Source organism: Takifugu rubripes, chromosome 17, assembly GCF_901000725.2.
Source record: "Takifugu rubripes chromosome 17, fTakRub1.2, whole genome shotgun sequence".
Lineage (NCBI taxonomy): Eukaryota > Metazoa > Chordata > Actinopteri > Tetraodontiformes > Tetraodontidae > Takifugu > Takifugu rubripes.
In genome coordinates this window covers 13,350,752-13,376,022 of record NC_042301.1, presented here as the reverse complement: position 1 = coordinate 13,376,022, position 25,271 = coordinate 13,350,752, and the positions used below count along the sequence as shown (strand labels likewise).

Sequence of the window (25,271 nt, the reverse complement as noted above, 5' to 3'; positions counted from 1 at the left end):
TTGACTTTCCCGCTCCTGTGAGCCCTCCGGTCCCGTCCGCCTCCCCCCACCCCACGGCCGCCTCTACCAGGTGACGCTTCACCTCGACGTGGCCGCGGTCGTGCGTGCTCGCGCGCGCACTCGTCAGGTGCCTACGTCACCGCGCTCGCTCCTCTTCTCGCGCGTTGGTTAAAAAGAAGGAGGAAAGAGCACGAGAAAACATGTGAGCGGTCCGAGGACTTTAGTGACATGCATGTACTTTTCTTTTTTTTTCTTTTTTTTTTCCTTTTTTTGCTGCTTTGACCCGGTGCGTGCACAATCCGCACTGCTGTGCGTGAAAGGATAAAAGGAATTACACCTAAAGGAACGTAACAGCTGTTTTTTTAGCTGACTTTGCCGCAGCTTTTCTCGCTTTTTTGCGTGTTCGTCTGGATACATTATGACAGTTTTGTGGTTACTTTATTTTTGCATTCCGGGATTTGTGAGCAGAAGCAACAGTCATTTATTTTAAAGCACATTTTACAGCAGGACATCAAATGTGGGACACCTGCTCTGTCAAACAGCATATTAATAATTTATAGCCTTACTATTGGCTTCTGCTGTTTACAGGGAGATTTTGCCCCCCCCAAACCCAACTCTAGACATCAATTATATGTCCAAACACTCTTTTGGAAAGGGTGCCATATCTCTGGTGTTTGGCTGATTATTAATGTTGTTTTCCTTTTTTTAATTATTGTTATTTACTCTGCGTTTTTTAAAAAAAAACAACAAACAAACTATGAAGCATTTCCAATTTGTGCTCGTCCTGGCCATCGCGTTCAACGTGTGGGAATGCGGGGACTCAAAATTCGGCGAGAGGGGAGAAATGAGCCCCAGGCGGAGGAGATGTTACGACGGAAGCGTGCCCCAGCGGCTGAAGAAAAGAGAGCGAAAAGTGCTGCTTGACGGCAGCAGCAGCGGGGAGGTTTGCCACAGGTTGTATCCCCGTGTGTCCTGCTGTCCCACCAGGAAAACCGCCTATCAGATCCTGCACCGCAGGGATGCCCGGGTAGGTTAATGTCCATCCATTCCGATTGTTTAAGGGATTTTATTTGACTTCTTAAACGCCCCGGGAGATGCATTTATGGCCGGTGCGCATTGTCATTATGCGGGCTGAATTTTGGGACAGTCGGGGGAAATTGCCCTGAGCTGGAGACGACTCTAATGAAAAGGACTATTCCAGAGAGAACTAGAAAGGGGGAAAGTGTGCGTGGTCCCGCAGCTTTTTGAATCCACGGAGACCCCTAGTTTGCGGTATTCTTCGCGTTTTAAGTGGATTTGTAAATTTACTCCAGGGTGTTCTGACAGCAAAGGAAACGTACTGCTCAAGTAATCCTGATACTTAAGTTTTTCTATGTTTATTGAGTCTGAACACATTTTATTCCGCGGGTAAATTGCGCGAACGCCTGTATAATTCGGCTCTCCGTTGCGCTTCGGCGTTACCATGGCAATCGCTGATTTATGCCACTTTCAACAACTGTTACAAACGGCTCACCCACATGATAACTTGTGAAACATTAGATCCAAAGGAGCTCGACCTGTTTCTTCTAAAATATTTGAGAAGGTTCAGAACGTGCGGTGACTTTAGCGCGTTCTTTTTCAAGGGAACGTTACAATAATTGTTTTTGTCTTGGGAGATTGGGTTTAAACGTCTGGTGGAGAATAGCAGCAGAAAATAAAGCGATTGAATGTGCCAAACTTTCCGCGGATCCTGCTGGATCCCGGTCGGGCCATTCTCATGTAAACCGCCCTCCAATCATTCAGTGGCTGGGTGGTATCTCACTTTGTGTAGCGACAAAAAAGCCATATTGCATCATTTAATTTGCTCAAGTCATGCAAATAAGAAGGAGGGAGAGTGAATAGGACGAACTCGACTTCTCCTCCTCCCCACTACACTGCCCACACACGGAGCCCTTTCTGATTATGGTCAAAGAATAACAACAACACCATTGTGTTTGTTGGTTTCACTAATGGGAGAAGCTGGAGAACATCACTCTCGGCCAGTCATCCGCTCTGTCCAAGTGTTAATGCCTTTGAGAGGGTGTGTGTCCTTCACTATATCCTCCTGCCAACCGACTTAGACCTATTCCCCCGGGACAAGTGTTTTGTTTAAGCCCAGGGTTGCCTCCACCGGTGCTCCCTCCGTCTCTCTGACCATATGAGGTTTGCAGAGTCACATTCTAGCCGCAGGACAGCGCATTATAGTGATTAGAATTTGACCCAGGAAGAAGAAACTTTTCACTTATTAAGCAGGGTGAGGTGCCATCTTTAGGAAATATAATCTAAATATCAGAAATGTGATTCTCCTCCTCCCTTTTAGAGGTTCAGCAAAGGCAACACACACAAAGCGCTGCTTGTTCTGGTTTGGGTGATGGCAACGCTGGAGCCCATCCCAGCAACATATGGACAAAGGGCACGGCTGAGAGCACACAAATGCTACACTCCGTAGACCTTGTGCCAACTCATGCTACACAAAATCAACCAGCAATTTAGAACAGGGGGGAGGCATGTGGACAACAGGACACGGAGACGTGGTTATAGCCAGCTCAGAGCTGCTCAGTTCAGTCTTCCATAGTTCATCAGTTATTCACCCTGGAGTGATGAAAGATGTGATCTTGTGTTGGTATGTGTTCCCTCGCAGCCCATCAAGGAGTTGCCAAGTTGCAGTTTGCTTGTGCTCTGAGGTGTAATGCATCCATATGTCGGTTTTGGGTCTGTGGGTCTAATTGACTTGGACAGACTGCTAATTTGTTGATATCAGAGCGGCAACGATGTGCCTGTCTATCTCTAAATTAGTGTTTACACACGGACCTCACACAGAGCAAAGCACTACCAGCCCGCCTGGCCGCCCGAGCAGCACGACTCCCGACCTAAAACAGATTACGTTGTGTTTTATTACAGCTAAATTGTTGTGTAAATACTCCAGCTAATTTCTTTTGGATTAACTCTTTGTGTGTTTGTGTAATGATTCCAAGTCAGCCGTCCAGGCTCGACGTGCTTTCTGTAATTTGACTTTTAACTGTTTACGAATTTGGGTAAGATTGAATGAGATGATTTATTTGCCCAAGCAGACCTGGTATTCCAGCCAGGGTGTTAAACCAAATTGGCAAGGAAGGCGTTGTGGAAAAGGGCACCCGGGAGAAAACAATCATCCGCCTTTCAAAATTCCAGAGGATGGTGTCTCAGCAGCGACTTTGACACTACTTTAAGGCTTTCGAAAGGTTGCGGTGAGGGTTAGAAATCGCTGGTTGGTTGGCTGTATTGAAATGATTTAAACACAACTAAACCCACTTTGTGCATACATGTCATGCTAATTAACAAAATAAAAGTCATGTTAAAATCTTTCGATACCTCAGAAGGAACATTTGGTGTCAATCCTGTTGTGGTGAAAGTATTATACGGTATTTCGCAAACTCATCTTCAAAAGCACTCTACACTTCCCTTTGCCGCTAGTTTATTAGCATGGCCATTTAACAGTTGATCTAGATTGGGAGCAAGAGACCTTAGATAAGGTGAGGAAGTAGGTGAAGTGTTCGAATGGTCCACTCTCTTAAACCATCGCTTCCCATTCCACACAGATTTTCTCCACCAACAACACCGAATGTGGACGTCTCCTGGAGGAGATCAAGTGTGCGCGCTGCTCCCCCAATGGCCAGGTGTTATTCCACTCACCGGACACGGATAAAATGCCACACAGGGAACCGGATCTGCCTCGACTGTGCCAGGAATTCTGCCGCGAATTCTACTACACCTGCAGGGGGCACATACCAGGTAATTCCGCAGACCGCAAATGCATCTTGATTTGTCATCCCCGTTTGGGTAACCTAGTAATCTCTATGCAAACACGCAAGCAAGCGAGGGGTAAACGAAAGTCGGGGCGTGCTTACTCATTTCGGTCCGATGGAATTAACGTGACACATCTGACGGTGATGAATTGAAATCAACAGCAGGTTTCATTTTTCATTGAGGCTCAGCCTGCACATGTGCAACTGGCAGATCTTCGGACTTATGCAAGAAGTGGTGCGTCAGTAGTCTGGTCTGTGAAAATTTATTTACTCAGCTCTTACCTCATCTGACCTCGCCTCCATTTGTTGCCGAGCTCGTCTCGCGTATTTGTTCACGGCCGCTACATTTGCTTTAGTGCTTGCGCTGCGGCGCAACGGTGAAATGACTCCCCACGCAGCCAAGACAGGATGGAGACATAGGCCTGGGCTGATGGTGACGCAGCAGATTCTTCCCGACAAACAGCTGATGGATACTCGTGTGTTTTTTATCATTCGGTCTTGTTGCTGTGTTTACGGCACCAGGTGCAAAATGTTATGATCGCTGCGCTAAGCTGGATCCCGCTAGTTTATTTTAATCAGAACAAATTTGGAAGAAACATTTTCGAAAGACCTTGAGTATAATAATAAATACCCGAATTCGAGTCATTTATCACACGCAAATGGAAAATATTTGATATGGAAAAGAGGGTGTGAAAACAAATATCTCACATGCGCTAACAAAAGCCAGTCCAGCCTGACCAGTGTACCAGAAAGCTGAGCTGGATCAAAAACAACTATTTCATGGCGTGTTTCAGACTCAACTCCTGGGGCCGGTTCTGTATTTGGGACGCATGAGCACCCTAGCTTGTGGTCTAGACTTGCCTGCCAGGCACCAGGGCGTTCTCAGACATAAACTGTTGCTTCTACGTCGTTCTCTGTATGTTTTCAGATCACATGAATCTAAATATAGTTAACATCCAGATTGGCTGGCCCCCCTCGTCTCTACGACATGGCAGCGTTCAGGGAACGGCCACTAAGCAGTTTTTCTTGTCCTCCTGACCCCCCTTCCCTTAAAGCGTTTGATCTTGTGAAGAACATCTCTTTGAAGGGATGCAGATCACAGGTACCAGTAGCATCAGATTGCATTCCAAACAAGATCAAACGCTCCGGACTGTCTTTCCTCCTTCAGCCAGGACCTGGTCCGCAGATTAGATCTGCCGAGATTCAAAAACAGAACAGTTGCGCACACACGTGTCTGCAACCCACCCACATGTTACGCCGCCGCTCAGACACGTACATTCCATCTGAGCCTGTCCTCATCTGCGTCTCGCGGCCTGCTAGTTGCCTCCAGTTGGGGCTGGAGAGAGGGGCTCCACAGAGCATCCAGGCTATGCAGAGATACACGACCGGGCTCCAGAGAAGAAAAAAAAAGTCCAGAGAAGAATCCAGAGGAGCCCCCCCAAAAACACACATACACTCCCTCCCTCTATACACCACTGCCCCCCCCCCCCCTGCTCCCCCTCCTCTGGGCCTCCACAGATCAGCATATGTGGTGACGAATGACACATTTATTTTTCTACAAAGGGTGTGTGTATGTAAAACTGCTGAAGTGCATCAAGATGTCAAGTACTTTGGGTGGGCCACCCAGGTTGCCTTGGAAGATAACCAGATGGAAGTATAACTTTAGCTCTGGAGCGACGGGAGTACGGACAGGATTCTGTCCCACTGCCGTCTTTCTCTTCCTCTTTCTCTCTCCCAGACACACACACACACACACACACATTCTTCTATCTTTCTCTATCATACTCATCCTTTTCTGTTTTTGTTGCTGTTGTCCCTGTGAGTACACAAGCACACATTGGGATGCAGCAACTAAATAAACAAAACTCTAAATATATAATTTCTTGTATAAAATGTAAACACAGTCCTTGCACGAAGGCTCACAACTATATTGACGTTTTTACATCATTATCACCAACAGATACCAAACTTTACATGAACGGTGTCATGGAAGGCGCGAATGCAGACAGATTATGATCCCAAACTTTGGTTTATTCCGATTTTACTAGGCAAAAGTTTTAAAGTGAAACAGTAGCCTTTACAACATCCATAACTGTCATCCACTTCTTATGAAATCTGCTCCCAGCCCTTGATTAGGCCCTATACTTAAACCCCCATTTCTCCATAAAGGCGTTTACTAGCTCAGCTCTTAACTGCCTACCGGCCTCTCGTTCTCCCCTTCCTCCTCGCATGCCCCAATCCCCCCCCCCCCCCCCCAACCCCCACCTTTCACCCAGGGTCCCCGACCAGCATGGTTAAGATAACTGCAGGAACAAGTAAGTGGGTGGTATGGACACAGTGGTGTGTGTTTCTGCCTGTTTGATCTCCATGTTGTGTTTAGATGTTTGAGGGGATATCCTATCACCTCCAGTATTCAGTGCGGTCAGCACTTGCGGTTGGTGTGTGGAAAGAGAGGCAGATGAAAGGAGAGGCCGGGAGAGTTGTGTTTGTGTTTTTTTTTATCGCTGTCGTATTTGCTCTCATCTGTCCTCAGAGGGATTGACAGGGGAAACAATAATGGTAAAGTTGTTTTTCGGGCCTCTTAGGAAAACGATACACTTCATTTTATGCCAGGAGGCCCCAGAATGGCTTTTCTTTGCTAAACCATGAAGCATTTTAGGTCAACCAGTAGGCCAAATAAGTATAATATTAAAACAGACAAAATCAATTTAGGTTTAATTCAAGTATTGTCAGCCCAGATTTAATGCAATTAAACTATCATAATCAATCTTGCCTCTTTTCCCACAAATCTCTTTAACTATGAGCAACAGCAAAATGTTTCCTCAACACATCAACACATTTCATTCAGATGTTTGTTGTGAGAAAATTCTAATTGCAAAATAGTGAATGCAAAAACATAATGGGCTTATATGGATCAAAGAGAATGTTGCACAACTTTCAGGCAGTGCCAGTAAGCGTCATGTTTTTCACAGCAGACATGCAGGCTTTAATTTCATTTGGGCACCATTAATCATCACTTTCAAACAGTTAGAATTAGCCATTTATTAGAAATAAATTCCATGACTGTGTGAGGTTTTTTGTTAAAGAAAGGAGGACCAACAACAGGTCCCTGAGGTACATCAAAAATGTCACTTCACAAAAACAGCTAAAGATGATTGTAAAATATTTGAGGATGAATTGCATTGTTACACGGAACAGTTTGGCTGTTTAGGCAGATTACAAAAAGTGGCAAAAGTCTTGTTTGGAAATATAGTCAATTCTTTTGAAGAGGATAATGCAATAAACACAATGTAGACGTGAAAGGACTTGTGGGTCTTTTTAGACAGTCCTGATAAAAAATGGGTCTGTTCTCCATTGGAATCCTATAGCAATGCTATAACTGCTGATATTATACAAATAATACTGTAATTAACCTAATGACGGTGCAGAATTGGGAATGAAATATGTTTCTGTGTGGACTGGAGGAAGTATTGTACGCTGGAGAACCATGTCTAATTTGTGATCCATTTGTTTGGCCCAATTTCCCTTTACTCGTTCATTTAAGGCCGCTCTATCCAGGATTCGCTTTGGCTCATCAACCATCCCAATACACAAGCCTTTTTTTTTGTAAACTTCCCCCATTTCCTCTTAGAGTTTTTGTCCCGTCTTTTTGCACTTGCATAAATACAGTGTCCCATATCACGAGGGCCAAAAAGAGACTTTTACCAGTTTTCTGTCTGCAGCGCTTCACCTTAGCTATTGAAACTATATGAACCATATTTGTTTTGTTTGATAGAGCTCTTCCAGGCAGATGTGGACGAGTTCTGCCAGTATTACGGGAGGAGAGATGCCAGTCTGTGTTTCCCCGATTTCCAGCGAAAGCAACCGCAGAGACAAGATTCCAACTATCTGGAAGATGAAAAACTGGAGGACATCAGCAGGTTTGTTTAAATAAACACATCACATATAAAACCGTGCTGGAGGCTGTTGCAAACAGTATCATTCTCTGTTCTCTGTCTTGGATTATTCATCGCCACCATTAGCCTCTGACCTTTTGTATCTCCCTTGTTACCCAGGAAACAAAAACACAACTGCTACTGTGCCCAGGAGGTGTTGAGTGGTCTGAGGCAGCCAGTAGCTGTGGTGCACTGCGGGGACGGGTCCCAGCGGCTCTTTGTCCTGGAGAGAGAGGGGATTGTGAGGATACTCAATCATAACCTCGAGCTCATCAAGGAGCCTTTCCTGGATATCCACAAGCTGGTTCAGAATGGCCTAAAGGTAGGGATGAGCCTTATTGTTGCTATAGAGTAGAAAAGAGAAAAACACGAGCAACCGTCCGCACCTATGTAAACACCTACGGAAACTCTTCAGCCAAGACAAATATGGGAAATGGTGTCTGCTTTCCATTATTATATAATTACAGTGAACAAGCAGCCCTTCATCAAATGTGATTGTGTCTAATCATTATGCAATTATCCGCACATTAACTGTACATACAAGGCAGCATACATTAAGCCCGCTGCTACGTTTCTGCTAATTCTCACAAGATGGGTTAATAGCTTCTTAATCTCTCCCACATTGTTCACCGTAAGGGTTCCACCAATGTGAACTACCTCATATTTTACTGCCTGGATACCTTATACAACAGCTGGAATGTCATCTAAACGAGCCCCTCCTGGGTTTACAGTGTGATCTTCAGTCACCTCAACAAAAATGCATTTATTTGACATCTTTATCGCTGATTAATGAGGAGATGGTTACACACTGAGTGATCAGTTTGTGTTTTTAGCAGGAATTAGCACATATGTGTCGACTTGACCACCCACCGTCACAAAAGTGTACCCGCCAAGTGGGGACATTATGGGATCTTGCGGTGTCAAAGGCCAAGTAAATGTGTTCTACTTCTGTTTGGCTTTGCACCATGGCTTGGGAAAATAAACAGACGGAGCAGTGGGGGGAAAAAAGCAGAGGTACTCGGGAATAAACCCTCAGCCTTTTTTAAGATATTGGTGTATGCAGCGGCAGTGGCAAAATGGTTAGCGAGAAGGTTCTGGGTAAGCATTCCTGTTTCTATATCCAGCTGTCACAACAAAATGCCTTGAGCACTCAGCCTCTATCTCAGTTGACCACAGTGATGTCTGTTTGTCATGCTATTTAGCTTTGCGTCGCCGTAATCCACCCTGGATCTCGGATTGAGAATTCGAGAATTGTTTATAAATTGTTTAGCTAGCATGAGATGGGGAAGCTGAAATGTTTGGGTGGCACACTCCCAGACAGGAAGTTTATCTATCACGCATGCCTCCCGCTCCTCCGCTGACAAGGCCCTCTGCTTATAAGAAGTCAAACAGAGCACGGCAATTGAATGTGCAACTGCCCCCTACGGGATACCGCAGGGCTCTGCTGCTCCCTTATCTCTGCTCAGTCCAAACTGGTTGCGGATAAAGTGATCATTATGACAATTAGATGTGGCTCGATCCCTCGCTGGCCCCAGGAGTCCTATTCTGTGATGTTGGCTGCCAGAACGGGCTCCCATCCACAGGGGGCGAACAGAACCGAGGAGGGGGGCTAAGGTGTTTACTGGCAAACATCAACAGGATGGAGGTGCCTTTATACAGAGAGAGGAACCCAGGCCCCCAAGAGACGGCAGAGATAACGGGTTTATCATCAGCCCCACGCACATGCTTTGATTGTAATGTTCTGTGCTTCCTTCTGGTCATGTCCCCCCCACCACCAGCACCAGCACCAGCAGCACCACCAAAGCTACTCCATCCATGGATCCCCCCGGTACCAATTAAGCTGAACTGCACAGAAACAATGCTGTGCTGTGGTGGTGTGGGCTCCAAGCAGCACTGTGGGTGTTCTCCTCCTGAAATTCAATCTCCATACTCCACCACCACCACCACCCACCTTCCACACAAACACGCACGTGCACGCTGCACCCATTTCATCATCGGTGCTCTCTCTCCACAGTTGGCTCACATTCACACACCTCTAACACGACAGCGAACGAACCTCATGATTTGATGCGGTCTCGTTGCAGGATGTGGTTTGGGATTAGCGCACGTAACTAGTGTAGAATGATTAAAGCTTTTTATCATCCTTGCAGACTGATTCACACTGGATTTCTTTTCGGCTGTAATAACTCCAGTAATCACTGCCTCAATCTTGTCATCTTCAACCAGTCGCGAGTTGGGAAAACCGAATTATTTCAGCAAACAGATTTTAAGCAGGGTTTTATAAATGGAGACATCTGTAAGTAGCAACCTAACGGATCCCATTGTGCTGGAGAGAGGTCCGGCAATCAGATCTTTCTTTGGTTAAACAAATAAGTTGGCATGTTGTTGTTTTTTTCTGTCCGCAGACAGCTGCTCCGCAGTCTCGGGGGCCACCAGAGGCTCGTAGCTGCCCTCAGACAGGCTCACATAAGTGGCCTCATCCTCAAAATCTGCACTGACATGGAGCATATCTGCGGTGAAGCTCACACTGATGTCAAATTATCCTCAAACAATGGCTGGGAGATGAACGTTGTGACGATAAAATAGCAGTGGGGAGGGGGCAAAGACAGCTGCAGCACAGACAAAAGATGATACAGTATTTTGCTATGTGAGAGTCACTGGGTACTGTATGAATATATTTGATGTTCCATTTGGAAGGGTACTCATACCTGAAGCATCCTTTGAACTTGAATTTTTCACTCTGACAGTGCCAAAGCCCCATTTGGAGGGGAACGGAACGCAGAGGCAAGAGTGAGATTCCTGGTCGCAGTCATAAATAAGCGCTAAGATGTTACAGGGGAAAGGGTTGTGTGTGGGCGCTTGCAGATGGTAGGCTCAAAAATAGGATTCTTTCAAAGAAATCCTGAAGAAAAATGGTGTTGTAATGACACATGCCTTTAGGGAGGCTTACACCTCACTGTTAAAAGTGCAGATGCAGCAGTTTTATGCTGATCAGTGCTCGGCAACGTTGGCTGCATCGGCAGATCTCTTTGGGTCGACTTTTGAAACGCTTTCTAATGCTGCGCCGGTTCCTCGCCCCTCCGCCAACTCTGCCGTTCGCCTGCTGCTGAAGGAGTTATTCATTTGTGAGGGAGGTAATATTTCAGCCCCTTTAACCACTGTGTATCTTGGTGGTCCCCGCTTGGCTCCGGATCTAGGCCTCTCTGGAATTGCGGTCTTTGACCCACTCCCTGCGGTGAATTTATTTTCGGGATGTGGGCCACTGCATCCTCAAATCCAACATATGGATCTAGCATTCGAAGGTGAGGTTCAATGAACCAGAAAGGTTGGGTTTCACTTCCTGAGATGCAGGCTTTTGTTAAGTGCGTTGGTTTATGCTGCAACTGTGATCCAGCGCCACGGCGCGCTGCATCCACTCCCACACAACTGGCTTTTGACTGAGCCCACATTTGTGCACGTTTCCTCGCCGCGGAGCTCCACCTCATGCAGTGATTCAACTGTCAACTTTCACATCGTTTCACACTCTGTTCAGACCCCCGCATGAGGATCTCTGTTGTTTATCAGGGATGCAGCTTCCACACAGTCCGATTAAATGACTAAACTGTGCGTGTGAAGGTTGTGAGTAGTGCATTATTGCTTGTAATGCGTCACAGTTTGCACCAATTTGGGTGTTCATACCTCTCAAGGATCTCATTTTGAAATATATTCTTTTTTTTACTTGTGTCTTTAAAAGGGTGAGAGCTGTTTTCTTGTTTTTGATTTGTTTATTGGCCTGAGATGATCACTCTTTACAAATTTTATGGCGCATCCAATCACTCACGGCCCGCTGTACACCTTTGACCTCGCATTCTGCTCATTCTTTGTCAAGAGGAAATGGTAAAGGAGAGTCCAACATAAAAAAAAAGGGGGCCAACCTGGGTTTCTCTGCCCGGGGAACCAAATGCTGCAGCTGATTATTACAGCTAACTATGATGGGAGGACCACCAAGGTAGTGACAACTGATGTAGCTGCCTCCGGGGTGAGACAAAGGTTTACATATTACACAAGCAATTTGGATGTTTTCTAAACATGTTGCCAAGACAGTGGGAGTTGGCAGCTCTCTGCCCGCACTAACCCCCGCCCACCCCAGCCCCCTCCCCGAGCCTCGAATTTTGCACGGAGGACAGGAGGCAAAGAGCAGCGGCTGAAGCACTCTGCACTTTTGTGCTCTCTATGAACTGTGAGTGAGCTAATAAATTCTTTCAGCCACTCAGGCTAGCATTCACAGATATCCCCCATAGATTACACACACAAATCACTGCACAATGGAGGCCACCGGGAGGGCTGGGGCGTCACAGGGGCCCCCCGACCCCACGGAGAAGCGCGCACAACCAGGCTGCAGATAAGACTTGGTCAAACCGAGGAGTGGGGGTGTGCTCGCACGGTTAGAGTCAAATACTTTATAATGGTGGGTAATGGCATATTCAAGCAGGACGGTGAAGGTGTGAAGGGAAACAAGACGAAGGTAGAAAGAGGAAGAATAGGATCATAGCAGGGGTGTGAAGGGGAATGTGATGGATAAATAATAAAAGGGGAATTAAGGCTTGAAGAATTAAAGGAACTGGTATGGCGTATGCGTTGGCGGGGGCTTGGGCGCAGAGGTCTCGCTGATGATGAAGATGACCGCAGGGGGCGATTCCAACCCCACACAGCAGAGCAGAAGCCAAGGAGGGACATAATTAACTCCTGGATCTTTTGTGTTTCTCCTCTGACTGCAGGGCGGAGATGAAAGGGGCCTGCTAAGCCTGGCATTCCACCCCAATTACAGGAAGAATGGCAAGCTCTACGTCTCCTACACCACCAACCAAGAGCGCTGGGCCATCGGTCCACACGACCACATTCTGCGAGTGGTTGAATACACCGTTTCGAGGTAATGGCAGATGTGTGCCAAAGATGCTGCTCAGAGTCTTCAGCACAGCTAAAACACATACCGACTTACTTCCTTTATACAATAGTAATAACATGCATGAGGCCTTTCGGATACGCTAATGCTAGTTGGACGTCTCTAGCTGTTAATGCTTTATGTAGACGTTTTAAACAGGCACATTTTATTTAAAAAATAAAACTGTCCCCTTTGACCCCAGCTATTTCTGGTCCCCCATATCTGATATTTGGATCTTCTAAAAATACACTAACTCAACTTGTTTTTACAGTCAAACGCTGCTCAGCATCGCGCACATTTTAACAGTTCAAACAGGATTTTTTTTGCCCCGCCGGGATTTAGAATGTAGGTCAAACTTTAGTGTGCATTGTTTGCAAAAGTGTAGGACGGGCGTACCTTTGTAACACTCTTAATCACACTTTCGTGCTTAAGACTACAGCCCTTTCTCACGAAGGTGTTTAAGTGTTAGAGTTTAGTGTGCATGATCACAGATGTACGCTTAACTTAATGCTCTAATTTCAGTGAGTCTTGTGTTCAGTGTCTGCACCTCGCAGTCTTTAATTTGAGGGTCCAGCAGAGAAATGACAGGTATTGACTGCAGATGGTTGAGGAAGAGACTGTTTCTTGCTCTTTATCTCGTGTAGGAGGATCGAAAATGACACAATCGAAAGTATTTGTTGCTGATACCGCAAAGCCAAAACCTCACTCTGCACTGGGGTTGTGCAACACTCTGAAGTCTCTATCACCTCTCCACCCTGTCTTTGCCTTAATGAGACATAGTATTGCTAAATGCCTTCCAACAACCAGCTGTTTAAAGTCTGTTTAAAATGGTTGGAATTTGTTATGTCAGCATCGTAGTTGTGTAATTAAAGGTTATCACAGTCTCTTATGCAGCCTATCTTATATAAGCGTTAAAGCATATGAGATTTGATGTGTGAATATGGAGACGTCCTTTGACGGCAGATTGATATATATTCCACAGGAAAAACCCCAACCAGGTGGACACCCGAACCGTGCGAGTGTTAATGGAAGTGGCGGAGCTACACAGGAAGCACCTCGGTGGCCAGCTCCTCTTCAGCCCCGATGGTCTGCTGCACATCATCCTGGGAGACGGCATGATCACCCTGGACGATATGGAGGAGATGGACGGACTCAGGTGAGTTCGGAGGTCTGAGAACGCAAAGCATGTCATGTCAACGCACCTCCCGTGGGCTGAGCGTGTTTTACTGGCCTGTGTGAACGCAGCGACTTCACTGGGTCCGTCCTGAGGGTGGACACGGACACGGACTGCTGCACATCACCGTATTCCATCCCGCGGAACAACCCTTACTTCAACAGCACCAACCAGCCGCCCGAGATCTTTGCGCATGGTCTACACGACCCAGGCAGGTGAGTGAGGCATCGAACCGCAGTCCGAATGAAAAGATAAGCTTCAGCGAGCGGCAAAGCGCGTCGGTTCTGACTCTGCCGAACGCCGTAGGTGCGCCGTGGATCGGGTTTGGGCCGAAAATGGAAGCTTTCTGATCCTCTGTACCGACGCCAGTGGCAAAAACTCAACAGCAGGAAGAATACTTGAGATCGCTAAGGGAAGAGATTATGGTGAGTTAAAGTTTCCATGACATCTTCTATGACCTCCGTTATTGACCGCTGTCAGTTTTGGTGCCTCTTTGAATACTTTGCAGCGCTAATGGAGCGGCGCACAAAAAAACTAATAAGCGCAGCTATTAGCTGGAGTTTTGCTCGATGGCATCGCCTCTGGAGCGCTAACTTCTTGGATGACCTTTTACATGACAATTATGTGATCTAAGAAGATTCCTCTCTTGCGGAGGCGAGATTTGCCAATGGAATGTAGGTCCGTGTCCACCAGTGAGATTTAAACCTGTCAACAACAATAAGAGTCTAGATGAAGGTTTCGCATTCTTAAAAACACAGCTGAGATGCGCCTGGTTCCTCTCACATTCTGCAAGTAATCAATAACAGCAGCCCAGTCGTGCACTTGTTTCTGGTATTTGCAGTAAATCCTCCTCAAATAAAGTGCCGCCTTTGGTGCCAAACCCACCAGATTTGACCAGCTGACCGCGATTGACAGTGATTGACCGATGCTCGTCAAAGTCAGCTTCTAATGTTGTGCGTTTCCCCAGAAAACGAGCCTTCTGTCTACGACCTGCAGTCCAGTGGAGGAGTGCCCCCTGTGGGGGGCTTCATCTACAGGGGCTGCCAATCCAGAAGACTCTACGGCAGTTATGTGTTCGGGGATAAGAACGGGTGAGTCTGTCCGCCGGTCGTACAGAACATAAATCCTCCGGTTTCCCAGTGACACCTGAAGTAACCTTGATTTATGAACGATCACGTACGTCTTCAGTCATCCCGCTGCTCTCACACTCTGTCTTGCACGGACACGCAGTGCACGCCGTGCCAAGAAAAACGCAGAGTTCCGTCACCAGTTTAATGTTACTGTCACCACAATGACATGGCCTTTTCAGTGGAAATGAAGGCCACGCTTCCTGTCCGCTTCTCTGTGGCTTACCACTTATGAGGACGCATCGCGAAACACAATCCCTCGTTACAGTACACAGTCGTGCTTTTCTACGTCTGCTGGGAGTTTATAGGCATGAAAGCATTTAGAGGATGTGACAAAGCAGTAGCTGTGCTAACTGTCCCACTGTCTTGTCCGTGCCAGTAACCTGAGGACCCTCCAGAAGTCGACCTTGTCCACGTCAGCCAGTGGCGAGCAGTGGCAGGAGAAATCACTGTGCCTGGGCTCGGCCGGCGCCTGCAGCTCCATGCTAGTGGGACACATTTTGGGTTTTGGAGAGGATGAATTGGGTGAGTAGATGAAGATTATAAATCTCACGTATACCAATTTTCCTCTATGCTACCGCTAAAGGCTAACATGCTTCCTAAAATCAGCCCGCGGCCTCTCATCCCTGACTTGAGTTGTCAAAGCTACGGAGGTAGAAAAGCTATTTTGCACACACTAACAGGGGAGCGTGGAATTTTCCCGTTGGTTATTGAAATGATGTTCGAATGGCAAAGCATCAAAGAACAAATTCAGGACGCCCTGCCAACAAGGAGCTACAGTGGAAATTACAAGAAAACTAATAACTCTCCTAATGCGCCTCTGTGTTGATTTCTCAACAGGATATTAAACTGTAGCCACTTTCCTTTGCATTAATTATCAGTTCCATAAGAAACCGTGATACTTCCTGCGAGACCACCTACAGAGCAGCTCTTGTATTATTGTTTACCTGGAGGAGTGCAGGATAAATGTCAGGCAGGGTGAGAATACTAATATGATACAGAGCAATGTTTTCCACCAGTTGGACCCCCACCAGATCCCGTCAGAATTGCTGGATGACAGCTCCGATGTTTCTGATTAAAGAACCGATGCGGATCACGCGCACATGCATCAGAAATGCTGGCCAATGGCGGCTCTCGTCGCTCTTTCCTTTGGACCGTCCCTTCGACAAAGTATTTAAAGATTTCTGCATCGGATCACGACTCGCAAGTGGCGCAAGAATCGCGGAGGGGGTGGGCCTGTTTTGCAAAGTATGGGCCCCACAGGCACATGTTTTCAATTTGTTCCCTTATGGAATTTTCTTGTGGCCTTGTTCCTCATTAAATTATTCGCCTGGTTCCCAGTCATGAGTATCCAATTGTCCCATTAGAGTCTTTCTTCACGTCCTTTGGCAAGTGCAGCAGTGCAGAAGCTTTAAGTGCACTCATTATCCTCGTCTCCTCGCCTCCCCTCATTTTTTAACCTTGCCTCCCCCTCCACACTCTGCACAGGTATTTCATGGATGGCAGAGATGCAGGATAGCCTAATTACTCTGACGGTTCCTCTGTTGCAGGTGAGGTCTACATCCTGGCGAGCAGTAAAAGCATGGTGCAGTCCAACAGCGGCAAACTCTACAAGCTCGTAGACCCCAAACGGTACGGACATTTTACTCCTTTGCTTTGCTGACTTTGGTCACCAGGGAATCGTGCAGGTTCAACATCAAACCCCACTTTAACGCGGTGGACGTTTTTAAGCTGCGAAAGTCCCAGGCGTTATTTTAAAAACTAGCGCTCATTTGTTTCATTGCAATGGCCTCAGCCCACAGCCGGCAGCTCCGCTCGGAGCGGCCCAGTCAAGGCTGCTTCCACACAGCCAGTGGTTAATGAGCCGATATCAAACCTCCGGAACCTACGGGGAACATACATGAACATCAAAATTCAAATGGATGCATGCGTCCTAATCCATACCATCTGTACCGCAGAGATCAGTGAACTGGTGAACGAAGCAGTTGTTGCACTGGAAGGCATATAAGCATTAGCGATACCAACAGTAAAGGCTTCACAGCTAATACACGCTGATGGCTCGAACCAGGAGCAGCTGGGCGGGGTTAGGCCCGGCCACTAGCGGGGTGAAGTTTACTGCACCAGAAGATGTATTTCTTTGGATTTGGAGGATAGAGTAAGAAAAACAAGGGATGGAGTCAGGTGTCAGAGGGGAGAGTTAGCGTGCCAGGGATTTACTGTAGAAACACGGGCGGCTGATGGTTCTCGAGTGACGACAGTGCCACCCAAGCAACCGCGATCGGTTACACTGCAGATGCTTCAAAGGAGCCAGAGTGGCCCACTCCATATTTATGTTTTCTGGCATTGTCAGTGGATGCGTCTCTCCCTGCGAACAGATCTTTCCACCATCGACTGGACTTGTTTAGTCTGTGCGGACCCTGTGGTGTCGGAGTCTCGACTCCTAATGCTCTCTGGCTTCGTTATTGTGATCTTGTTACAGAAAGGGGGGGGGAGTAAATGGAGTAGCTTAAGTATCTGACCTCAGCGCGTTATCAAGTTTGGTGGTCCTCTACCTTTTCTTTCTATTGCAAGGACATCTGGAGTCAAAAGCCCTCGTATTAAGAGGTTTGTTTTGCCGTATTGTGGCTTTCGTGGCTCCGCTTAGCATCCAGCTCTGCGTTCCGATCAGCTATGTGTTTGGGAACATTGAGCGACTGCAAGGGCGAGCAGTAAAGGCTTACAGGCAAACGTCAGCCATAAAATCCTTCGGCAGTGTTTGTGTAAACATGTCCTGGCCAGATGACTTCATTTCTAGGTATTTGTTTGTCAGTTGGAGTACCCCTCCAATAATAAATGGGCCACCATGCATTTTGAAACATGCTGAGTGTGTGTATGTGTGTGTGTGTGTGTGTGTGTGTGCATGTGCTGTTAGTGTGTTAGAGTGAGCGAGTGCAAGAAACACACAGACAGCGAGTCAGGACTTGTTTGCAGTGCAGCAGCTGGATTGAAATATTTTCAATACTACATTTGTTGCTATCGTTCCATAAGAACCATGGTTTTCTATCGTAGGGCACCAATAAGTGATACTGGCCGGCTGTAGAAACACGATGAAGCCACATGCTAACTCCCATGGAGGGGGACCCACCTCAGTATTATCAAATTAGCACATTAAAGGGATTTAAATTGTTTTATTGTGCATCATTTTTTGCAATGCTATTTTTAGAAATGGTTTTAACCCTTGGTCTTAGCAAAGCCTCCTTTTTTACCTAGTTTATTCTGTACATTAGGCGCATACCGTTGGCAGGTTACGGGGCTGGGGGGGTTAGCGTCTTGGCTCCCTGTCAGTTCCGCTGAATCTGTGTTTGATAATGTAATTATTTTAACAACGCGTGCATTACATTGATGCCAGGAACAAGCCGTTCTAGAGAAAAGGCTACATTTCAGAAAAGAAACACACTGACAATGATATCATGATGCAGCACAAGGCAGGGTTTTGTTTCGACTCTCTGTTTATATATATAAAATCATGCAAGCTGCACGCTAAAGTCACATGTTTATTATATCATAATTGGAAATGTAGACGTCCTTATACCCACACAGTTCGCAAAGTCGACCTCAGCCGTTCCTCTGAAAGTCGTGGAAACGCAGAGCCGGACCTCCTGCTGATTTCTGGTTTAAAATGTAATTTGCCTCTGTTTCTTAAAGCCCCCCCTCCCCCTTCCACATGGAGGGGAGCCTAACTGTATTACAAAACGTGTGAAAAGTTGCTCAGCGCTTGGCAGCTGCAGGCTTGGCTGATTAAATTACAGCGAGCAGACAGCTTTAAAGGACGTGCTGAACTTCGAATAGCATCCTGGGACCTTCTTTATGGACTGCCATTGAAATCACAAATCACCACTTGTGCAGGGAAATGAGATGGCATGTGCTCATTCATGGATATATTTATCTGTGTGTGTGCCTCTGTTTTGTGTGCGCAGATAGAAACCGTGTGGGTGGTGGGTACACGCGAACATGCACATCTGTGAGCCCGTGTGAGCGCGCGCCGAGCCAGGTCCCAGCACGCTGCAGGAGGAAAAAGCCTTTTCTTTATTTTCCTATCCCTCCTAAATCTTCCTGCATCTCGGCTGTGGTCCTCCCCTCCACAAAGCTGCGTGCCAGTCCCGCTGAATGGCCCCGGCTCCTACAATGCACAGTAAATTTCTTACACAATTAAAACAAGGAATGAAGCTACAAAAGAAGCTCCCAAACAATGGAGTCGGATGACAAAACAGCAAAAGAGACCACACTGGGCCGTTTGATTAAGCCATTGTTGGGGTGCACAATGTACACCACTTCACGGCCTTTTTCTCACATATACCTCACGTCAATCAAATAGATCCCGCCGGTCGACAACCTAAACACACACACACAAATATAAAAATCAGACAGCTCAGGAGCAGGTCTGTGTCCCCACCACTTAAAGGATGTGCGGGCCGATAGATTTTAATTGTAAAGACAGAAGAGTGACTGGATTTACCACCATCCCATCTTCTCTCCCTGACCCAATCTCCTCGCCACCTTTCCGGCAGCTAGCTATGCTAAGCTACGCCCAGCGCCCATTATCTTCACATCAGTTGCGATCCGTAGTGTGAGGTGACCGCGCTGTCCTGGGGTAACCGCCTCAGGCGCGAGCACCGTCACCCTTCTCCGACTCCCTCGCCCTCACACATCGACCACCCCTCCCAAAGTTGATAAATTCCCACAGTGGCTGTTGACCCAGCTGCCTTTGTCAAGTGGCGCTACCAGCAGGTGCTGTTTTCACAGCCACCCTGGCAGTCGTACAGACTGTTTAGTAGCGCTGCTGACCCCTGCCTGCTATTAACAGTGTTAGCTACAGACCCCCCCCACCCCAATCCTCCAGGGACTCTTACTCTTTCTCTCTCTCTCTCTGTTTGTGTCCCTCTCTCGCTGTTTTTTAACTACATGCAGCCTGCAACAACAAAAGCCGGCCCGGATGGAGTCTGGAGTCGGGTGCTGATGGGAGCATGGGAAATCAACCCCCGCCTCCCCCTCCTTCCCCGCCCATCACACCCCCCCCATCCTCCAACCTTGAAGCGATTCAAACATGCGCACTAAGTCAGAGTATTGTCAGCGTGCACGTCCGTCCATCAGTGTCTGCGTCAGCTAAACATCTTCACACTTGTGTGTGTGTCCTTTAAAAAGGCCTGTTTGGCACCTTCGGTGGCGTCAGCTAATCCTCGTCTTTGGACTTTTACTGTAAATGGTTGATGCTTAGCGTTGCAGCACGCTTCTCAAGGAAACTCTTTCACAACGACGGCTGCACCAACCGAGCGCAATCAGTGCAGAGGACTGTTGAGCTCTGTGCATGTGTGTGTGTGTGTGGTTTAATAGATCTGGGTTTATTTATTTTTTTCCAGTTGTCCCAAAACTGAGTGGGAATTCTCCAGCGTTGAATCACGAATGCGGTGACCTCACTGGTCCTGAGTTTTCAGCTGTCGTGCTAGAAACACGCCATGTGCAGCAAAATCAACAAAATAGAATACATCAGTGGATTCACACACACACACACACACAAATCTGAAATACTCTGAGTGTATTCCTCCCTCTCATTCACAGATCTGCGTGTGGGCAACCAGTAAGAACACACGCCTCACTTTCTCGCTCCCAGTATTATTTCCAGACGTGAGCGTGATATCAAACGCGTCATCTGCTGACGTGTGTGTCTGGATGTTTTGTCATAATATGGATTGATTGGTTCAGAATTTGCACATATGGTGTGAAGATGATCGTGCGTGTGTTTTTCCAATCATCTCTGTGGTAACAAGCGCTCTGTGTTGTTGTTTTTGGTCTGGTTGTCTCTGCAAAATTGACGGAAAATGGAATTTGCATAAACAGTCTTCAGTTAAATAAGTTACCATGCATGACGACACTTCCTGCCAATCATCTGAGATTATAGACACGGCACACAATTGGAAGTCTGCTGATCTTCCTTGTTGTTCTCTACAAATGAAATGAGCTGGATACAAATGGCCACATTTATCAGACTACGTCAAAATAGCCGAAGCAGTTCCGCAATCACAGCACATTTCTGTGTACCTCAGCCAGTGTGGGGTTTTTTTTTTGGGGGGGGGGTATGTTTTCCATTTAGCGCTTTCTAAAAGTTATGAATGGACCCCGCGTGAAACTTTAGTGGAAAATGTGATCTGGCACCGGAGTGTGTTTGGTGGGTTTAAGATTTCTCACTGAATGGCTCCAGCAGAGTCATTTAATATCGTGCGCCTAAAAACAGAAGTAAGAGGAGGGGGCTGGGGGGAGGAAGCCATCCATTATAGCACCCATCAGACATCCTGGAGACGCTAGTTTCTCCATGGAGCACATGGGCAGAACAAACGCAACCCAAGGCCTGTGAACCTACGATGAACAAGAGCTGTTTTCATACAGATTACATGACCCACGTTTAGGGGTCAGATGATGAACGTGCGGGATGCTGAAGTAGGCCATCCACCGCCCTAAACTGAGGCCAGCCAGGTTTAACATTTCGCTCCTCCTTACACCCGCTGCAGGCCTTATGCCCCCAAAGAGTGCCAGCGTCAAGTGGAGCCTCCGGAGCTGCTGATGACGGCGTGTTCCAGGCACTGTAAGAACGGACACTGCACTCCTACCGGCAAGTGCTGCTGCAGCCCAGGCTGGGAGGGACCCTTCTGCAGAATCGGTGGGTGCCTTCACCTGTTCACCTGTACCCTAACCCACTGGAACCCTGATACTTACTACTGGCCTTACAAGTATGTCAGAGCTTATTTGGGTTTGTTTTTCCTTCTTTACTGCAGCTAAATGTGAGCCAGCCTGCCGCAACGGAGGGGTGTGCATGGAGCCCAACAAGTGCCTGTGCAAGAGTGGCTATTCTGGGGCTCAGTGTGAGAAGAGTGAGGGGGACATGCCCAACGACCAGGAGAAAGACGGCATACTGGACCACTTCATTGACATGACATCGTACCTCCTTGACCTGACCAGCTATATCGTATAGGAGTGCGCAGTGGGGGGTCGCCTCCCACCGTCACCCTAAACTCGACACAAATCTACCTACCACCACCAGCAGACTTTAACATGGTGTCCTTAATAATCCCACACACAGCTTACACATGAAACACACACACGCAGACTCAGAAGCTCATCAGACGGTCCATGGTTCTCATCATCAAACTCTTCCTCTTCCGCCTATAAGCTACCTGCCCTCAGGCAACAGGCCTGGAACCCAAGCCGTGTTCACAGACTGGACGACGGCCACGTTGTACAAGTTCCTCTCAAATAAACACTTGCACATGGCCAACTCTAGAGGAACAGGGACTTCAAAGTGGATCTTTTCAGAGCCTTTCAACACAGAAAAAGGAGCATGAGGCACTTCAGCAGGAACTGAGACTCTTCAGGGTTCAAGATCAGACAGAGGTTTGTGCTTGTGCGAGATCCGAGTCCGTGCTTTTGGCCAGTTCATCACCCGGCGTCGTAAATATCTCCGATTTGACACAACCTCTGCGTCGGTCACAAGGAGTTGAGAGCTCTATGAAAAAGAGCTTTCACCATTTTTTTTCAGAGATGAATCAATCGATCTCACTTTTGCTTCAGTTTTTTTGGGCACATCGTCACAATCAACTGGTCCAAACACTGGGATCAGTGTCCAGAATCGCTGTACACAGACACATGAACGATTGAGCGAAAGCCTTTTGTCAAAGCCAGCCCCACATGACCTGAGAGGAGTCCTTCCATCCCGTTCACTGTTTTCGTTTGTAAAGGAAAATCCATTCGCCATCCACTGCATCGACAGGCCGAGTCACGCAGACGCCGCCGTGACTCCTTTCGCTGCCGCACACACTGAACCTGAACTACAAAAGTGAAAACGATAACACAGCGATGTATATTTCCAATAGGGCTTACCGAAGTACTACTTAGCATTGCAAAGAAAACTATAGCATTACTATTGTTATCATAGAGGAGGGTTTATTTTTGTAAGCGTAATAATATATGGGAGATAATGCTGTTTATAGAAAGCAGTTTTACACTAAGCTTGTCAGTTCATGTTCTTGTACTATATACATATATATATATATATATATATATATATATATATATATATATGTATGCAGCTTTTTTTTTCTTGGTTTTGTTGAAGACTCGTGAACGTAAACGCAGTTATAGCATGGCCGTGCATGTGCAGAGTAATTTGGAGTTGGCCGAGGTGGTTCTAATTCTTTCCCCCGCCGACATGTGGTTTCTTTACTACTGTCAGAAACGTGTCTCGGCCGCGAGATGATCGAAGATCCCGCCGGGCTGCCGTGGAAGCTGTCCGCCGCCGGAGGCGGATCCTATCCGCGGAGGGCAGACTTTTAGCCAAAGGATCGCTCTTAATGGAGATAAGATTGAATGTTCCACTCTAATGAGCACCTGACTCCCATGTCAGGTCAGAAAGCAGTTAAAGGTGGGCGGGGGTTGTCTGGAGCCACATTGATGTGTTCCGTCAGACTTAAGTTCAAACAGACGCGCACGCCACTATTTTCTTCCATTTCTTTTCCATAAACCTTTGAAGGCAACACTCCTCAGTTCTCTAGGTATCATAAATCCAGTCAAATGAAGTTCGGTGTCTGTAGCGGTGTCATTGTTTGTCGTCTCCCGCCTTTCGTGTTTGCTGATATAAATCAACTCTACCTGGTCAAAATGGAATTCATGCTGTAAAATTGAAATTTATCATTTTTGTTTAGCACTTAATGTGAAAGTTGCATTGTAGCTGCTGAGATGGCGTGGTGTGAATAGAATAACCATTTACATTATTTAAGTAGTTACACAAATAAAATAATTATTTAAGTTCTCTATGTTGTTTTTACTATTGTACTGTATGTGACTTTTTTTATTCCTGTATTGTAAATATAACTAGGGATAACTTTGTTTTCGCTACAGAAATATCAATATGTCTATTAAAATTTATAGCATGTCTGAAATTTCTGCCTCCTTTTTTTAATTTTCGGTGATAATTTCACGCTTTCGATGTAGTGAGTTCCTAATAAATTTCATCATATGCAAAAATGTGTGATTAAGTACAACAGTTTATTGTTTTTTCCCCCCTCTGTCAAATTTTGTTTCTTTAAAATTGAATTTAACTTTGTACGTATCGAGCACTCTCAGCTCGTGTCGTCGTCAACCACAGCTGTACCTTCACTTTTCATTAGTGCTCATCTTGTTACCTTAATGTCTCTCACCTGCGTCCCTTTGTCTCCTCCACCTTCCTTTTCTCACGTCATCAGACATGTTTTCTAGACCATAACAAGCCCAGAAATGCTCTAATCGTGTTTTCGTCCATTGGACGTATGGAGACAACTTTCCGCTACTACGCGCCATTTTGGCTTTGGTTGAGAAAGAGATGAGTGAGATTAAGGGGTGATAGCGGTCACACATGCAGGAAGACGTCTGAGTATTGACATGAAATACAGGCGCGTTGATGCATATCGCCAAACTTTACATGATCCACTGGTTGACATAAACCATCGTTATTTATACAGAAGCTGCTCCCATCAAGATTGTCTCTTGACACTTTGCAGAAATCCAGGTTCTGTCCTCTGTCCAAGCAACAGTGCCACCAAAAAAAGCACCCTTTTTAACAGGAAGAAACCTTGAGCAGAACCATGTTCATATAGGGAAGTGAGGGGACAATGGATGGTCAGGTAAAGGAGAAGGGGAGACGGGACAGGGAAGGACACGCAAATAATCTGTCCATCCTGCAGCCAAGTAGGAAAGGCAGAAGATGGGTGAAGTTGAACTAAGCCCGCGGCGTGATGGCAGATTTGAAGGCAGCCGAGATGGTCATCACAGAGCGTCACCGTGAGTGACGCCAGAGTTTAGACACAGATGGGCACAGAAGAGCCTCCGTCAATGGCAAAATTAATTTCCTTCTTAAAATACCAATGAGGCTCTGTGTTGTTTAATTGATCGTGAGTGGAGACCACCCACCTCACTCAATACACACACACACACACCTTATTTACAGTAACGCAATACTGAGATGCCTGTGCGCCGTTCAGATTCTGTCAAAACTGCATAAAATAACTCCAACAGTGCTGCTTATATTTGAGTTCAGACATTATCTGTGGTATGAATCATTACTTTTCATTTGGAATGGTTTTCTTTTTCCTTCCCGAAGGGCCCTTGTCTGGCTATCTTTCCCAAACAGTGTAACCCAGTACTTTGAATAAACATGAGGAGCCTGTATACTAAATATTTGTAGGACTGAGATGGCTGGAAGTGCAGTGTTATAATAGTGTATACATGAGAGAACCATTCAGCACAAGC

At 46.6% G+C, this 25,271-nt stretch overlaps 1 protein-coding gene across 1 annotated transcript; it reads left to right on the top strand.

The window, feature by feature from the left end:
- The first annotated feature begins 186 nt into the window (after window positions 1-186).
- On the top strand, window positions 187-23,926 carry hhip (hedgehog interacting protein). The gene is made up of 13 exons (XM_003972413.3): window positions 187-1,027; window positions 3,597-3,789; window positions 7,579-7,723; window positions 7,859-8,060; window positions 12,496-12,647; window positions 13,642-13,815; window positions 13,905-14,048; window positions 14,140-14,258; window positions 14,801-14,924; window positions 15,340-15,485; window positions 16,511-16,592; window positions 21,503-21,651; window positions 21,767-23,926. The coding sequence occupies exons 1-13, from the start codon at window positions 758-760 to the stop codon at window positions 21,961-21,963; spliced, it is 2,097 nt and encodes a 698-aa protein (XP_003972462.2). The 5' UTR covers window positions 187-757; the 3' UTR covers window positions 21,964-23,926.
- Window positions 23,927-25,271: the final 1,345 nt, after the last annotated feature.

Excerpts from the sequence above, each read along its gene's own strand:
- hhip (XM_003972413.3), top strand. The coding sequence starts at position 758 with ATGAAGCATTTCCAATTTGTGCTCGTCCTGGCCATCGCGTTCAACGTG. Across the intron at positions 14,259-14,800 it reads CGCTAAGGGAAGAGATTATG|AAAACGAGCCTTCTGTCTAC; the intron begins GTGAGTTAAAGT and ends GCGTTTCCCCAG. Across the intron at positions 16,593-21,502 it reads AAGCTCGTAGACCCCAAACG|GCCTTATGCCCCCAAAGAGT; the intron begins GTACGGACATTT and ends CACCCGCTGCAG.